General features: G+C 43.9%; 1 protein-coding gene across 6 annotated transcripts in view; it reads left to right on the top strand.

The window, feature by feature from the left end:
* The window catches only part of GRAP2 (GRB2 related adaptor protein 2), a 119,128-nt gene extending 105,348 nt beyond the window's left edge, over window positions 1–13,780 (top strand). For all 6 annotated transcript variants that reach the window (XM_055808333.1, XM_055808334.1, XM_055808338.1 and 3 more), the window contains 6 exons: window positions 2,220–2,311; window positions 4,315–4,434; window positions 6,187–6,355; window positions 7,978–8,109; window positions 10,271–10,390; window positions 12,527–13,780. In XM_055808333.1, the coding sequence (XP_055664308.1) occupies window positions 2,220–2,311; window positions 4,315–4,434; window positions 6,187–6,355; window positions 7,978–8,109; window positions 10,271–10,390; window positions 12,527–12,706 (813 nt within the window). In that variant the 3' untranslated portion in view covers window positions 12,707–13,780. The remainder of the gene's footprint in view (window positions 1–2,219; window positions 2,312–4,314; window positions 4,435–6,186; window positions 6,356–7,977; window positions 8,110–10,270; window positions 10,391–12,526) is intronic.
* Window positions 13,781–18,362: the final 4,582 nt, after the last annotated feature.

Raw genomic sequence — 18,362 nt, 5'->3', positions numbered from 1 at the left:
AACCCAACCCTACCTCCCTGTATGGTCCCAGCTATTCCAATTAATAAGATACTGGGTCTCAGCCTTGCCTCTTCCATCACCACCATTTCTTATTTTATTGGCCTTTTAATTTTTGAAGCTTAGACAAAGCTGATGGCATCCAGAACTCGTTAAGATCAAATACCAGTTTTTCCCAAAGAGCTATGAGCAGGTTCTGGAGAAATCACTGCCTTTCTTCAGCATAAATGAACACTCTCATTTCTAATTCTTCCTTAGATCAAAAGTAGTCCCCATGTCCCTACTGTCCCATGATTTTTACCTGATACCTTCTTCCTCAGAGACTTTCATCAAGTCCCTGGCTGGGGTGATGGTGTTGACTAGATCAGTTTTCCTTCTGTTCCTCAGTTTCCCTTCCTGTAAAATCATTATAAGCTAGAGCTTCCTTTCAAAGTATGTGGGAAGCTACTGATGAAAAGTGTCAAGTAACACTAAATATCAGTATTATTATTAGTTGTCACAGAGACTTCACTACCAGAAAAGTCAGACTACCTCTTGCTTTAACATCCTTGAGGTAAACAAAACAACACCTTAGCTGCCCAAGCCATAGTAACAGCAAATTAGCCTGAGTAACACCTTTCTTCTGGCATACGCACACATACATTCATACCCTGTCATAAGCCCCCTCCTGCTGCCTGCACAAGCTGCTTGCTGGCTGTCTTTTCTGATTTATGAAGGAGATAAGATGAACAGTATTGATGTAGAGATTAGAAAACAGGAAGCATGAGGCCCTCAACCAGCAATGACAGGAGGAAATCCACCCTCTCAGCCCCCCCACATCCTTCTCTAAGAGGATGACATACTGAGAGAAACCTGCCAGCCCTGCACCAAGAACCAGCAGGTGGGTCTTTCTGGAAACTTCACTGCCAACAGAGCAGGGCCTGAGCATGACCAGGGAGGGAGTAGCTATCATCCCCTTTGGTCGGCCACAGCAGCAAAAAAGAGCCTTAATCCAGTATCTGGGGATGGTAGAAGCAGTGACTATACAAGCAGGAAATTCCACAGCTTTCTGTTTCCCAACCTTTCTGTATCCAAATGCATAAAAAAGGCCTACGTGGCAGGCAAGGCAATGGGGAATTGGCCCCAGAGACAGTAACATCCTGTTGCCAACACCAAGTAGTAAGAATGTGCATTGGGCTCCCAAAACATGGGATTGGCTTACAAAATATGCATTATTATTGTTAACAATGGATTTTAAATTAAGCCTTTTCCACTTGCTTTCTCCTTTTAAAACTGTCACGGCTCATGCTTTCAGGCTCCTCTCCAAAACCAGAGAGAATAGAAACATGTTCTATTTCATAAAGTGGAATTCTGTCCCAGGAGTTGGAATGTCAAACAGAACACCAAAGACCACAACATCTGCAGTAAAATCACAATGTGGTTGCATTCCCGTCCTCTCTCCTCTAGCTGAGGGCTGTATCAGGGGCCATCAGCCAGGGAGCAGTGAATATGGGCAGTCCCTGGTCAGCAGTGCAGTCCCCCAGGACCATTACACTCGACTTCAATGTGGGTACACTTGAAGCTGTTCCAGTGTGCACTGTGGACTGGCTTCCTGCTATCCTACGATCTCTTAAGTGTAATAGTGGCTTTAAAATGTTTTTTGCCTCCTCCCTTTATCTACCTTGGCAATGTCCAGGGTAGCTGAAGAGTTAACCCACTAATTAACCTCTTGCAAAATGACATATGAGAGAGCACACAGTAACATCTGTGCAGTCATGACACACACACACACACAGATATAGCTGTATATCCCTTTATGCCCATACACGTCAAAGGAGTTTTCAGAGGTTTTTTCCTCCCTTGCAAAACAGAGATGCTCCGATACCAACTATCAAAAGCAGCAGAGAGAGCTCCTTAAACTCCTATTAAGTCTTTCGGAGCTGAATTTCTCCATTTCACAGACATCAGAGACATGCAAACAGCATCCCCAGCCACCTGGACAGGCATTCAGATGAAGGGATAAAGTTAACAAGCAATCCCTCTAATTCTGCTTGGCCTTCTTTATTGCTTTGTTTGCTCTGAAGTGGTCATCAGCCAGTAACCTTGCTGCACGGTGGCTGGGAAGTAAAGCATATGTGGAGTTCTTTTCTATTCTTACAAGAAATGCTAGGTTTCTGCCAGAATCTTAGATACATACGCCTTTCTCAGGAGACATGTTTATTCCACCCATCTCTCCATTGCAGGTTTTGAGCTCCCAGGAAGAGTGGTACAAGGCTGAGCTCAGAAGTCAAGAGGGCTACGTTCCAAAGAACTTCATTGATTTTCATGTTCCCCCGTAAGTGCCACGGAAACTGTGTGCACCACCATTGCACATTTTCACAGAGTGCTGCCAAGAACATGTGTGCATGCATACACAAGGGAAGACATGACAGAGGAAGCACTGGTTATTACATACTGCAGTTTAAACTGGCAAGGACTGCCATAATGCCATACATAGTTCTGCCAGTGCATCTTATTTCTACCCTAAAGCATTCCCTGCTCTTTCAGAGCTGAAAGGATCTCGGCGCTCTCTCACACTCCCAAGTGACTGATGCCTTTGTTACTGTTACTCAGAGGGAGGTCACTGGGTTGTGGTAGGAACTGCACTTAGGTCTTCTCGGCCAGAAGGAGAATAGTCATGTTGTGAAGTCTTGGCAGCAGAGGCTGAGCACAAAAGGAAGAGCAAGAGATATTTTTGAAAATGTAATTCCCTCCCCCTTGACTCTTAGCGATATTAACTCCCTTTTCCCCACCCTGCCATCCACATTTCCCTCTCCTCCCTGCAAAGTGTGTGTGAGTTTCTTTCGATACAGTAGAGGTCAGTGCACTGCTACGTGAAACCTGACAGCTGGTGTTACTCATGGATTGACAGAGATGATAGACCAGACATGCTCCCACACTCGTGCAGACACACGCGTGCATGCACTGGTGCCCTGAGCAGGCAAACTGGGAGGGTACAGGGATTTTGAGTATACAAATAAGTGCCACTATCCCCTTTGGAGGTGGCACTTACCGGCCTTTTTGGACGTAAGCCAGACTGCTTGGCTGAGCTGAAGGGTGTTATTAGTTTGCAGTGCAACTTATGGGCTTGTACTTCTGCGCTTCAGGGCACTAAGATGTCCCAGTTGGTCTTGTTTGCTCTTTCACAAGGCTGTGGCATCACACAGGGACACTAGCAGTTTCTTTTTTCACACACTTTTTTCTCATGATGCTTTTTGTGCAAGAGCTGTGAAGAAATATTTTGCTTTTATGATGCTTTTAGCTCTTAGAGTAGCAGGTCTGCATTTTGAACCAGTTCAGGCTAGACACTAGAACCAGATGTAGGGAAGAAAGTCGTCTCCTACTTTTGATGGGCGGGTTTTTGCCATTTTTGTCTTATCAAGTAGTCATTGAGGCTGGTTATGAATGTTGATTAAAGTCTGATTTCCCTTTGCTAATGATACATAGGTAAACTGTGATGATAGTAAGGAGAAGTATAACAAAATTTAGAAGTGGAAATGACAGAGGTTATGGAACTATCAGTCCTTAATTTTAATGGAATACAGGCAATCAACATTATGTAAAAGCAGAAGACTTCAGATTGTAGATCTTATTAGCTGTGGAGTAGACATATATAAATGTACATAATGATTTTTTTCTCTACTGAGAAATTCCTACTGACACGGTATTATTTTACTATTTATGGTGACTTTCTTATTATTAGTCCAGTGCCTTACACTATCATTTGTTATGCCTGGCTAAATTTACATAAATTTGCTTATGTATTCTGTGTTTCTGTGGTTTTGTGGTATTGTAACTCTTGCAGAAACCAATTTATTAGTACTAAAACTTTCATGGCTTATTTCTGCTTAAAATTTATGTGTGTCCCTTGCAATATATCCATCACAGTCCAGTAATTTTCAATCAGTTTACCAAAAGCAATCTGATGTATATGTCTGAATTATGCATGAGTGTATACATACAAGTTTGTAATTTAAAATTTCTTTGAATAACACCTTACTGTACTGTGCCTGTTATTACAGTTTCAGCTGAGTGTTGTTTCTTAGCAGGCCAAAGCTTACGTTCTTCTCTTTGCATTTACGTGCTTTTACTGCTCAAAGAAAATGGTCTGCATGCGTCAAAACCCTGTACCTTAGCATGTACATGGCCACTGGGAGTAGTCATCTGTGCTCCTCTGATCCTTTTGTTTTGTCTTTCCTCCACACCACTTATTCACCTTCTCCCTTCCCTCAACTTTTTTGTTCCTCACCTTAATTCACATGCCTTGTTCATGTCTCCATGATTTTTCCCACCTGACAGCTGGTTTGATGAGAGGATATCCCGCCATGAAGCAGAGAACATCCTCATGAGCAAAGGAGTTGGCTCCTTCATTGTCAGAGCCAGTCAGAACTCTCACGGTGACTTCTCCATCTCTGTCAGGTATCTGCTTCTCACAGCATTTTCCTGCTGCTTTTCCTTTTCAGTGGTGTCCCTAGCCTCCTCTTGACAGGATTCCTAATGTGGCATAACCTCTTGGGAAGTTTGCATGCTGCCAGTCACTGGCAGTGCTGCTGTGTTGTGAATGAGAACAAATTAGGCATCTGATTCCCAAATCTTCCTGCCTCTTTTCAAGTGACAAAGTGAATGCCCATTCCAAAGCTGCATCTTCTGGTGACCTGCTTCTCTGAAAGAGCTGCAGCAAAGCAGAGTGCTACATGGGACATTTCCCATAGTGCAAAACACACATTTGTTTTAATTCCCTGACAGTTCTGGTTGCTGAATCAAAGAACTCCACTACTGCCATTAAGAGATGATTATTACATTGCGAACTTATTTCCCACAGGTCATGAAACAGCCATTGAACAGGAACAGCTTTTAGTTGCTTGCAGCCCAGCTGCATTTCAGCAATTTATTGTAGTCCAGCCCTTCTCAGAGTGTTTGCTTCAAAGCAGAGCTCTTAGATGATGGCTGGTTTCCCAGTTTTCAGACAAACAATTGATAACCAGTTTTAAATTGGAGTAGTGGTTAACAATGTCTTTTCCAAGCAGCGTGCACTTTCTGATTCAGGGAGCTCAAAAAGTATCTGGGAAGAATGCAGGAAAACATTTTGTTTACATCTATAGCAGTAAACTAAGTACAATCAGGATCTTTCTCTGGCCCTGAGGTCAAGCAATGTGGCAAAGCGCAGATCCACATGGCTAAACCATCTTCACCTCACGGAACAGAAAAGCTGTATTCAAGCAGCTCACCGCGAACAGTTCTTGGTCCACTCTGTCTGCCTAACCATGGCCCAGCACTGTCTAGGAGAGAGCTTTTTGGTTTAGACCAAAACCATGCTAATACTTCAACAGCGCGTGTGACTGTAGCACTCCAGGATAGCACTCAGTCCTTGCCTGGTCCCTGTTTAGTTTATTTGTGCAGATGTAGCCTCTGAGATGAGTGTTGTGAGTTCTGGAGTTACACAGAGCAAGGAGGTAGGTACCAAAACCAGATCACATCTAGTGCAAAAAGGAATTGACCAAATCAGATAAGAGGTAAGAGGAGGGGAGTTGCAAGTGGGAAGCAGGAGCAGAAAGTTGAGACAGTTAATTTGGCTTGTAACAGCAACCAATAATTCCTTTTTTTCTTTTCTTTTTTTTTCTCTTGGGTAAGGAGAATGACCCGTAGTAGTGATATTACACTAGAAAGTATACAATTATAAAACTCAGTGTATGACTTTGTGTAACTATGTCTGCTTATAGTGGTGATGCCCGTGGTGTGAAAAGGTATAATATATCTCTTATAGGCAATGCAGACTGGATGTTAACAGGAACATGCAGAGGCTAGTGGATAGACTACAACTGCACCTTTGTCTCCCGTATAAAGTACAGAATAAAGCTATTAGCTATTTGTGGCCCTGAAAGCTCCTCTGGCCTTTATTTCAAAGGAGAGGCTTTAAAACCCTATGCTTTGTTCCCATAGTGCTTTGTGACTGGGCAGACCTGCGGTGCTCCATGTTTGTATGTTGATAAGTCTTTTGAAATGCAGAGCCACAGCTAGGTCCAGTACACACAAGGATTGCCATTGCTTTACTTTCCAGAAGTCTAGTTTTGGCCAAGCAAGAAGTTTTGGTACCTTTCTGGAAAAGACTTTTTCAAAAAAGACAAAAATGTAATCTGGTTGATGATCCCTTACTTTTTCAATTGGATCCAGACATGAAGATGATGTGCAACACTTCAAAGTGATGAGGGATTCAAAGGGTAACTATTACTTGTGGACAGAGAAATTCCACTCGCTAAACAAGCTGGTGGACTACTACAGGACAACTTCCATCTCCAGGCAGAAGCAGATCTTCCTGAGGGACAACAGCCGAGAAGAGAAGGTAAACACAAACTGTCCTTAGAAGTTTCTCAGGAAGGAATTCAGCCTATGAGAATGTCTTGGGGAGGGGGCATGCGGGGAGAGACTGTGTCCTCAGACACCCTGTCATATCACTGCACTGATGGGCCTTGCGACACAGATTTTTCATGGATTCAGCAGTACGTACGGTTTTATAATTGAGCAGAATTTTCTAGTTCTGTTTTGGATAGCAATAGGCAGTGCTGCAAATCTGCACAGAGGTGCTTTGCTAAAGCTGTGCTAAGGCCCCAGAGCTGAAGTTCTAAGATGCCTTACACATCCAAGGAGAGCAGAACTTACCTTATTGAAATGCCTAGCTTTCATAAGGGCAGGTACTCAGCTGACTGGTAGGTTGTGTCTGAGAAGAATTTGAATCTGGTCTCCTAGTGTCCTTGAATGCACCCAGAGTGCAGCTGTTACTACAGTTGAAAGTTTGTCTGCTCAGAAGAATCATCCATCTTCTGTTACCAAGCAAACACAGTAACGAATTTGGAGGAACTGAGGGCAAAACCTGGAGGTATGGGAACAGGCTGTGCATTCAGGGAAGATGTAGTAGCTGTTTGAGAAAGCAGGGAAATCTCGGTCCAATGAATGCCTGGGTTTGTGCCAAAGGAACAAGCAAATGACATAGTGGAGAGTGCTATGCATTGCACACACAGTACTGGGAGTGAACATGCCCGGTCACTGCAGTAACCAAAGTTCTGCTTTACTGGGAAACGGATTCTGGTATTAAATTACCAGGATGTGCAGGTAAAGGCAAGGCATGAAGTATATGATTTGCTGACTGCAGCGGTAGTTTTATAGGCTTATAGGTAGTTTTATATGACCCATATAGGTAGTTTCATATGGGTCATTCTTACTGGCTCCAAAAGAGACATGATATGTTTTTCAGTCTGAAGAAGGGGCTTGTGTTATTGTCTCCTTCTAGACCACTTAAAATGCACCAGTAAGGTATAAAATAGAGGCTATGGGACCTGTGAGAGAGATCACAGTGAAGAATTGTCTGGGGAAGGAGAAAGGAAGACTGTATGCATGTATGTCAGTAAACCAACCTGTTTGGGCTGACTGTGAGCACGAAGGGAAAGAGAACAGCATTTGCTCCAAGATGCAGACAGGCAAATGAAAGGAGTAAAGTTTACTTTGGCAAACACTCTGTACATTTGTTATGGTGATGGTCTCAGCAGGATATGTTTAGCACTTGTCACAGTGGGGTTTCTGTTCACAATTCAAATTTCGAGATGCTACAGCCATATGATAAAATGACAGTAATATACAGATTTCAGCGCAGAGACAAATGAAGTCTAAGGGCAGTATTTCCTAAAAAAAGCTTGGTTTCTGTGCCAGTCCTTACATCAGTGGCCACATTTTCAGTCCAGCACCTCCCATTACTACCCAGTCTTCAGATGGGGAATGGCTATGACAAAGATCTAAAATATGGGATTCCTGATTTGTCCTTTTGTTCAGAGGGGCAGGATCCTTCCTTTGGAAGAGCCTCCAAGGTAGAGGTCAGTGGCAGTGATCAGTGTGCAACAATTGCTAATCTTCAGTCAAAGATGTGTGGGACACAAAAATCTGACCTCACTTTTGTGATCTTTCTTCCATCAGGAAAGGCATGGTGGGAGCCTGGAACGGATGGGCCGGGAAGGATTCCATCTGTGTGGAGCAGCTGGAGAGGATAATTTTTCTATATCCAAGAGAAATGTAGAGCATCCTATCCCCATACTGCAGCAGCAACAGGTACTACCAGGAATGAGGGGCTGGGATGTCAAGCCCAAGCACCTGAAACACTGGCCTTGATTGCTTAGTAGCATGTGAACAGTCACTTTGTCAAAAATCTGTCACTCTGCTTTAGGAAGCAGTCAGTTAGGTCTTCATATTGGGGTAGCAGCAACGATTTTGTCACCCTGGGGAGCTCTTTCGATGTGCAATAAATATGTGGGCTTTTATTTAGTATTGTGATCCGCAACTGATTGACAGACCAGCAAAAAGTCAGCTTACAGTGGCTCTTTCACTGGGAACCTGGGAGAACTTCTGGGGAATTTTGGGGGCTCCATCCCAAAACCTGGAAAACAAAGAATGGTGTCACATTCTCGCTTTGCTTAGGAAAGGAGAAAAGTATCATCCAGTGAGATGATTTTTTTCCAGCAGAAAAACACTCCCAGATCTTGCATGCACACACATATATGGTTTCAGGAACTTGTCTCTAGTCTGTGGGACAAAGGAAATCTTACTGCCCGTTTCTTCTTTCTGAGTTGTGCTACTAACATTCAGCACCATAAAACACATCACAGGGATGAGAAATGACAATGTTAAACCTCGTAGAGTTTGGTTTCCTTTAGAACAATCCTCCTCCTCCCTATTCTGGGCCCTCTCCGCACTCTTTCATCATGTTGCATCCCTGATGTGTGAGGTTTCCTTACTCCTTTGCTTCCACAGGAATGGAGAGAACAGCAGTATCTGGTGCTGTCTTCAAAGTTCTTCCTGATTAATTTGGGGAAAGTAGTTTTCCTGGGGTTGGCTCATGTCTCTAGCTAGAGAGAGTGTAGTATCATCCAAGGAAAGGACTTGTCCTACTGAAGTAAAGAAATCCAAAACGCTGTTTCTTAAGGCATGAGAGCTCCCACATAGCAAGGCCAGGGACAATCATGAAATAGCTGTTCTCTCTCATCAGACAAGCAGTGTTGCCTGTCAGGGTACTGCTGAAGGAATAATACAGCTTCTGACAAAGCTGAGGGCCTGAACTCTTTGGAGCATAGTCTATGCATCAGTCACACTTGATATAGAGCAGAAACACTCACAGGAGTGAAGCAGCCATGTAGTAAGTCTTGCAGCTGCAAAGCCAGATTAAGTTCACTCACTTTCTGGTAGGGACAGGTAAGGTGCAAATTGTGCTCCAGTCTCAGGCCTCAGCAAACTTTTAGGCTGACAAAAGGCACAAGTGAAACCAAGGGAAATTTTCAAAGAGTGGGTGCAAGAAAGGAAGCAACAAGAGGGAGAGGACAAAAACTGTTTGCAAGCAACAGCAAGTACAAGCTGTTGTTCTCCCTCCCCTCTGTTGAACACAACTTATCAGACTCTGTGTCACTGAAGCACTGCTGCAACCTGAGCTAACATGATAACAGATTTTGTCACACTGTTATTGTAAAAAAAAAAAAGCTTAGTGCATGCACTAAGGGCCTGGAAGGATGAAGACACTCAGCACCTCTCATCTGTGCAGACAAAAGAAAACTTGCTCCCTAGATGTTGCCCCCTTCCTCTCTCCATCTGTCTGGGCTGATTTGTGTTGATATGACTTCAGATGTGTGATCATATGGCTTCTTTTCTTTGAACCTGATTTTGCCCCTTTCTTCTTTGGTTAATTGGGCTACTGGGTTCTCAGGCTTGCTCCCTGCCCTTCACAGAATGGAGCAGTCCAAGAAAAAATAAAGTAGTGAATCCTCAGCTGTGCAGTCAGCTGCGTCAGCATCGCTGCCATTCCACCAGTGTATGGGATGGAGGAGTGGGCAGGACTGGGGCATAGTACCTCCAGATTGGCAAAAGTCCCCTGAGCAAGTATGGTTTTTCACCTGTGAGAACAGCCTTAGGTTTTCTCCAACAGTCCCAGAGGCCGAAAAAATCCCTCTCTGACCACTTTTCCCAGTGGCTGTGGAACACAGCTGAGAACAGTCAAATTTCAACTTCTAAGAAGAAAAATCCAAAACAGAACAGTCTGAGGTGACCTCTTCCATGACAGGCATTGCTTGCAGGACGGCAGCCCAGGGGTTGTATTGGAAGGACACATCTAAGATGATTTACCTGAGGGTTGGACCCTGACTCCCTGGCCACCAGTGACTTTTAAAGCTCCTTATTTATACATATTAGCACATACGTTACTTTTGTCTTGCTGTTTTCTTTCTAGGATAGATATGGTGGGAGTCTGGACAGGAAAGATGGGCTGCATGGACTAAGGGATCACGGCCAGGGAAGTGCAGCAGCTATGCAATGGAGACACATAGACCCACTGCACCAGCAGACACCGGTAGGTGATGCACTTGGAAGGCCCCATCTGCCTGACTTAGCAATGGCCAAGCAGTCTGGGCAATGTCACCTGCACAGAGGCTACATGAGGAATAGTGTATTAAGCCTGTTGGGACGTATCTTAGATGTTTTTGATTTTCAGGACTCTGTCCCAGACACTTGAATCTGCTTCTGGGGTACTCTGAGGGCAAGACTATGGTGTTACATGACCATAGTTCTAGGGCTGCTCTCAAGGCCAACCTTAATTAACATACAGACTTAGTAGGAGGGAACTTAGCATGAGCTTCACAAAACAGGCATCTGGGACATTGTGAATGAGCCCAAGCTCACCCATGGGTTTGGATTCAGGTCAGCAGAAGGTATTTCTGAAAATCTAATGATCTCTCCTAGAAGAGCTTCATGCCCGCTGATGGGACTGGCTTTGCCACCACAGCCAGGCCTTCCTAAGTACAGTAGCTATATGTACAGTGCTCTTTTTAGGTCCTGCGGAGAGTTGCCTCATGATACTGTGCCATGCTACAGCACTTTCTGTCTTGCAGTGCACTTGTAGTCACACTGTCTCTTCCACTACTTTTTGCTTCAATCCTGAGAAGACCTGTCATCACACAGTTCTACTTGTCTGTTCCTGGTGCATCCTCTCAGACCTACTATGCCACCAAAGTGGAACTCACCTACCTGTCACACTTATCTGTCAGAGCCTCTCAACACACTGGGTGTGGGCGTGATCCAGATATGTCTCTGCAGACATCTCAGACTGCTCCCCTACCTGGATCCATACCTGGCAGTTGACTTCAAGTAACAATTTGCTCTGCAAATTCCTAGTATGTGAATGCCTGCTCAGAGCATGGTGTCTTTCTCTGCTTCAGCCTGTGATTCCACTGCCAACTCTAATGTATTTCTCCATCAGCTCCTAGGAGTGTGACCTAATTCACACTTCTCTTCCTTGAGAAAATGTACAGCTTAGCCCTGAACAACCAGAGAACCTAGATCCAAGGAGAGAAGGGAAGGACAGAAGGCCTTTCTCAAGTGTGAGAGAAAGGACAGATTAGATTAGGAAATTTGGAACAAACCGGGAAACAGGGACATGTCTTCTTTTGGCAAAAGCCCCAGATCTTTATTATAATCCAGCTCAAAATACAATGGCTTTTATCCATCAGGGGCTGTGACAATGAATAACAACAGGCCCTTGCCTGCCACACCCTATCAGTGATCTAGAAGCCACAATCCAATTATAGGAAGGTCTATATGTCCAGCCAAATAACTAGGAGTCATGTCTAAGCAGGGCCCTGAATGGAAGATTTGGCAAAAGAGTCTGTCTTCAAACAAATCTCTCCATCTGTGCCCACAAAATATACCTCCCAAATTGTCCATGCTCCATGGTGTGGGTGCCAACAATTTCCCAGAAAAGAAGCCCATGCCATGTCCTTTAAAATCTAACTTCCAGTCAAAATAGGAGATTGATTGCAAAGCCCCTTATGACAAAGAAAAAATCTTAGTGCTCATTAAAGTGAGCTCCAAACCCAAAATGAACTGATACACCCAAGCAGTTCCTAAATCCTTGAGTTCAGGGGACTGACCATGGGGATAGTCCAAAGAAGGTTTAAGACCTTCCCCTATGCCCCAGAAGTGCCTGAAAGAGTAAATATCATTCTTTACAATGTTCACTAGACTCGCCTGTGTGCTGGCTCTCCTGATGTATCCCTCATAGTCCTTTGCTGGCCAAGGACACATTTCTAAATCTGTACCACCAGCAGCTCATGTCCCTAGAGGTGCTCCTGTAACTGGCTTCGAATATGGCTACCATGATTGATCTTACAGGGCAGAGGAGACAGAGCCACATGAACACTGTTTCCCGATGACCTGCTCTCAGCCTGACTTCTCACCTCAGGGTGTGAATACCCATAAACATACTGAGGCTGCTGAAAACCCAGGCACAATTCCTTGGGTGTCCCTGTAAATTGGTCCCTCTTCCTGGCATCTTGGCCACTTCCTGTTTTAATTGCAAGATGGTCTCAATTTCAGCATTTCTTGTCCTCTCTTAGTGAACATATGTTCTGGGGCATAAAAGGGGTAACAGGAGAATGACCTTTAAGAGTTCTGGCTCATTGTTCCCTTCCTGTCTCTATCTCCTTTCCAGCGAATACTATGGGTCCGTGCCTTGTACGACTTTGATGCTGTGGAGCATGATGAGCTGGGTTTCCGCAGCGGAGACATCTTAGAGGTCCTGGACAGCTCCAATCCATCATGGTGGAAAGGACGTCTGCGTGGGGAACTGGGTCTCTTCCCTGCCAACTATGTCACACCGGTGCCCCTGTGAAGGCACAGTATGACCCAGAGGGCCATGTGGGAGCTGCTCTTCTGACATGACAGGGACAAGAGGGAGTGCATCTTCCCTTGCCCCAGGACATACAGTATTTTTGGTTTTGTCTTAATTTATTGGCAACTGATCTTTTGAAATGCTGGTATGAAAAGGAACCCTTTGAAGAGGATAGGATTTCTTCCCCTATTTTTCACATCCATGAAGGGGAGGGAGCAAAAATCCTGGACTGTTCATTGAGATCTTACTGGATCCTCCCTGCCCTGTCACTTATTTGGCTAAGTATTGATAACTTCCTGCAGTTAGGTTTGTTCTGTGGAAATGCACCTCAGACAAGTCAAACTTCAGTATTCAGGTAAACCTCGCCTTTCCTTCTGGATCTGGTAGCACTTATAGTCTCTTCAGGCTCCATTTCACCTATCTTTCAGAGGCAGAAGGAACACCCTGCTCCCAATTAACACCCAATTAAATGATCATTGGTAATCACATCAGTCCTTTAAGTAGGGGAGGAAACTGAGGGGGCCTTAGGTTGAGCTGCAAGGCAACCTTGGCTTTCTAAACAGTTTCTGCCTTATCCCAGCAGTACTTTCTGTGGGTATGGACTGTTATGGATATACCAGTTGAAGGGAAAGGATCCTGTAAGATTTTGTACAAACAAACCAGTGGTGAAGGTATGGGAGAGTGAGAAGCTACTTTCTTTGCTTCTTCTGATAGTCCAGCTCTTCTTTCTTCACCTCTAACAACAACTTGTCCCATTCTCAAGTGGCTCTCTGAGGTACCTACACTTCTCTTTAGACATCCTGGTTAGAGCAGGTCAGGCCCTTCGGCTATACTAATATTCACTTCATTGGATAACAGTGAATATCCCTCACTGGTTCCTTTTGTAAAACTGAATTGGGGAGGGGCTGGAGAGAAGAGGTTTTTCTGGTTTGGTGGCAGAAGTTCTTTCCCTGAGAATGCACTGTGTTCAGGATCGCTGTGTACACAACTCTGACTTGCTAGTGGAATGTCTTATCCAACAGGTTAAGCTGTTGCTTTACAGTATGCAGAGAATAAAGTTGTGGCTATCAAATAGTCTGTTCTCTGTTCCATTTTCTTTTGGATGAAATAAGGTAAATAAGTTTTCAAATAATTGCTAAGTAAATGCCCGGATGTGATACAAATATACTGCAAATGCACATTAAAAATTATTTGAATCCTGTGAAAGAGATGCTGCTGCATAACCACTGCTCAGACAAGTTGATATTAAACAAGCTGCCTGCATTTTTCACAACATGTGGGACCTTGGCAGTCACAGCAAGGAAGTGATGATTTATCATTCTTGGGAAAGAAAGAAAAGGCAAGTGAAAAACTCCAAAAACAAATCCAATCCAGCAAGAAAAATGTTCTTACCTTTTGTTAGTCCCAGTGGGAGAAAATTAATCCGGAAATAGGTTCTTGGTAAAGTCCAATTCAACGTAGCTGGCCTAAATAAAGCTGCCAGCTAGACAGAGTATTAGCAGAAAGAACGCATTGTCATATTTTTGAGAGAACTCACAGAATCCAAGTTGGGCTTGGAAGGGACCTCTGGAGATCATCTAGTCTAACCCCACCCCACTAAAGCAGATTCACCTAAAGCAGGTTGCACAGGATCACATCAGGCAGGTTTCGAATATCTCCAGAGAAGGAGGCTCCACAACCTCTCTGGGCAGCCTTTTCCAGTGCTCTGTCACCCTCAAAGTAAAACTCCACCGAAAGCAGATTATTAATGGATGAAGTAAAATTAGAGTAATTAATTAACAAGGTATATAAGTTCTAAATAGAATAGATAACTTGGAAAGACGGGTTAAGAGCTTATGTCTATTGTCTACCAGGGAATGGAGACATACCATATGACCTCCTGGGCTGGACTTGGCTCTGCTCTCTTGCAGGAGCTCTGTTCTGGGCCTTTAGCATCTCCTTTTGAAGTGAAGTCCATGAGGCTTCTTTTGGAACAAGTTACGTTATTATTGGATTGGTGTGAGGCTGTAACTCAGTGACCCCACAGTTTGAAGTGTTTTGTTGTGATTCGCTTTTTTAACTTTTTTTTTCTTTGCTAAGGTAATATCAAATTTGGAAGAGAAAGGATTAATATTCAGTGAGAGAGAGGATTAAGACCACGGGAAGAAGGAAGCAAAGAAACCAGAGACCAGCAAAGGCAAAGGAGGGATATGAATGATTGATCTTTCATATTCAGGTCTGGCTGAAACTGTAGAAATGGTACTTTCACAATTATTCCCACCATGTCAAATCATCTTTCAATTAATTCTCTTTTTTTATTAGTTACTTTTAAAATTAGAAGCAATGTCTCCTTTTCCTTTCCTCAGCACTCTAAAGACCCTCTTGGTAGTGAAGATGTAGTTGCACAAAATTAATTGAAGATAATGCACTTAGCAGTTTGATAGCTCTTCACACATTTGAAACCCCTTTACAGAGATTAACTAATTAAGCAAGTCTAAGTAGTACATTGTAAGTACCCCCATGTTAACTCATTATTCGTTTGAGGAAGAGGTAAATTTTCATGTGATTTTTTTAATAGATGTTTAAGGAATTAATACTTAAGGTAATTAGCATTGAAGGACTGAACACTAATTATGGACAACATACCAGAACCACAGTAAAATCATGATTTCCCATTATGAGCAGCACTTAATGACACCAAAATTACCAGGAGGCAAAGGTATCATGGCATCTGTGGTAACTATACCTGTGCCATGTTCTGCACTGCCTTGTGCAGCTGGCGAAGTTTTGGTCTGCAAGACCCAGTCTCATTTGCCTCAGTTTTTGTCCTTGTCTGCTCCCCAGAGCAGAGGCAGTGATACCTTCATTTACTGGGTAAAGTGTCAGACTGTATTTTTGCTCCTTCCCACAGGAGAAGCTGTTTTCCTCCCAGCAAAACAACAGCACAAAGAACCATGGCCCTTCCCAAGTCAATGGAGTCTCTGGATACAAGGAAAGGTGTAGGCAAAGAGGGGAGTTTTGCTGGGGTAGAAGGTGGTGTAGCCACAGGATGGAGGCATTTTCCATGCCTAGTGCCATTTTCTGCTGTAGTCTGCCAATGACATGACATCTCCCATAGATCAGGTCATTTAATAAGGAAAAAGAGAGAGAGACACTCCTCCACCCTCTAGCCTTCCTGCTCCTTCTTCCAACAGGTTTTCATTGTAACACAATCCTTGCTAATATTGTGGTGCTTCACTTACACCTGTGCTGTGAAAACCTCAGATTCTATTGCCCATGCAAGAGGTACGTTGTAGCGATGTAGTACAGGAACCTTAAGATGACAGGGTGGTACACTGAGTTTGCCTGACATTTGTCAATGCCTAGTAAATAACCAACCCTCAAGAACACATGCTGAGAGAGCCCACTGTGAAACCAAAATGGGAATGAATAAAGAGGAACCCAGAGAGGTATTTTGTTCGGTATTTTTCTTAAGCAAAAAAGACAGCTCATGGGAAAGAGATTGTAAACAGATAAAAGCAGGAAAAGTATGTGGCAAAGCAAACATTATTATAACAAATGAAAGAGAGAGCTGGACTTGTACATGGAAAAATCAGTTTGATGAGTTCAGCTGAGCTGTGCTTTCTTTTGTCTGAATTAACTTTTTGCTTACATTCTGCTGCAGATCCATATTTTGTTTAGATATGTCTCTGTGATTAATAAGGCCGAGTGAAAACAGTAAATGGAATTCTCCTTTCTTGTGAAAGCTGTCTGGGGAGGGGTTTATGTGCCACAAAATAGAGATCTCTCTGTCTTGGTGTACATGTGTAATAGAACAGCTGCACCCACTGGAGCATGCTGCAGAAACAACAGGAACATGTCTGGATCCCATCTGACTGCTGACAACGTAAGAGCACCAGGGAGATGATCCTCAGTGCTGCCACAAAGTCAGCACCTGATCAGGCTGCTAGGTCAGTCCCCCCTGTACAAGGGATACAAGTTCCAGCGTTGTTTTTCAAATTGAAAGTGGCTTTCTTACACCCCAAAAGTGGGCTGTGCAGGAAATTTGGAACTTTTCACAACAGGCACCTGTTCATCATGTTTTGTATTCAGCAGCCCTCTCATCTTTCCTCCCCAATGGGATCCTGATGCCCCAGGCTCTTGGAAGGACATTTTGCCTTCAGCCCTTGTGGAGAGCAACCAAGGATGGCAGAAGCAAAAGCTCCGGCAACCAGGAACCTGTGGTCAGGAGAAATCAGCCTTGAACAGCAATATGGTATCAGCTGGAACATTTTGCACTGGAGGAGCAATGCCCCAGCAGCTTAGTCCCACAGTGAGGTGAAGTATGAGCTCTACCCTGAATGAGAAGCAGCAGGTCTTGAATTATATCAATGTCACATCATAGGGACAACAAGGATGTCTGGTGGGACAGAGATGTGGCCATCTGGGCTAGGGCTGTGCTCAGAATCTTCTGCTTCTGCAGCTCTCTACCGAGGAGCCTGGTTAGGCCAGACTAAGTGTGAGAAGTATTTGGCAATGCTGTTCCTTCCAATGCTGCCCATCCTCACCCAGGCCAAGAAACCTAACTCTACCTCACTACAGCTGCAGCCCATCATCTTGTGGTCCACAGATGCACTAGAAAGACCATTACCGAGCTTTTGCCTCTGTGCTGAAAGTCAGTCCTCTGCAGGCATCTCATTTCAAATACTTGTTCAAAGCAACGGGCTTAGCTGCTTTTAAATGAAGCCCCACAGAGCTCAGCTGAAACCATTAGTGTTCCCTAGATCATCCAGGCAGTAACATTTACTGGTTAAAACATACACATTGACTAAAGAGCTTCTGACACCCAGCCACTCCTTGCTGCTGAAAGCTTTGCATTTCAGTGGGGAATTATGAACTGAGTGTACGATAAAGCCTTTAATAGCACTGAGGAAGAGGGCAGAACATTGCCAATTTCTCCAATTTTTAGAGGCAGCTTTCATGTGACAGAATTCAGGAGCCTTAATTTGCATCAAACGCAAAAGGAATTTCTTACATAAGCAGAACTGACCGTAAAAAACAGCCAGTGACTTATCTGTGAGCTACAGGACAGCAGGGAAATGGGTAAGTGAGTAGGAAAAGTTCACTGACCTTTGTGCAGAGGGAAAATTCAAAGCACATTGTCTGCTGTCATTGTGCAAGTGAGAGCTGCTTGGCGGATGTCCAGCCTGCTAACATGAAAATGCAAAATTTCACAAATGGCAGACGTGCAGGGATCCTTGTAGACATACAGAAATAAAATTAGCTCTGGCTACAAAGGGAGGAAGAAGAAACAAACAAATTAAAAGATCTCTATAGATACCTTGCGGCTTCTCCCCACTAATCCAAACAGATTAATTTCCACCAGGATTTATGGAAGATAAAGCTGTGGCAAGTTTGTTTGTGACAAACAAAAATGAGAGCAAATCGGTGGGGGGGAAATGCGGTTTAAGACATAAGCCTACTATTATGCATGTAAAGCTATAAATGGTGACAGTGTCCTGGTACCATAACTGCAATTCAATGCTCTGCTGAGAGGCATTTCTGGGAAACGATTTCGTGATAGCCAGTCAGAGATAAAGAAAAGGAAAGTAAGAGGTACCTTCTCTACTGATCTAGAGGTTACTTACCTTGTACCTTTTATGGCTATGCTGTGCTGAGTGTGTCTGACTGCGACTGT

The sequence above is a fragment of the Falco peregrinus genome, chromosome 6 (assembly GCF_023634155.1).
Source record: "Falco peregrinus isolate bFalPer1 chromosome 6, bFalPer1.pri, whole genome shotgun sequence".
Taxonomy (NCBI): domain Eukaryota; kingdom Metazoa; phylum Chordata; class Aves; order Falconiformes; family Falconidae; genus Falco; species Falco peregrinus.
Note: the sequence above shows the minus strand (reverse complement) of the source record. Positions and strands in the feature narration are given on the sequence as shown.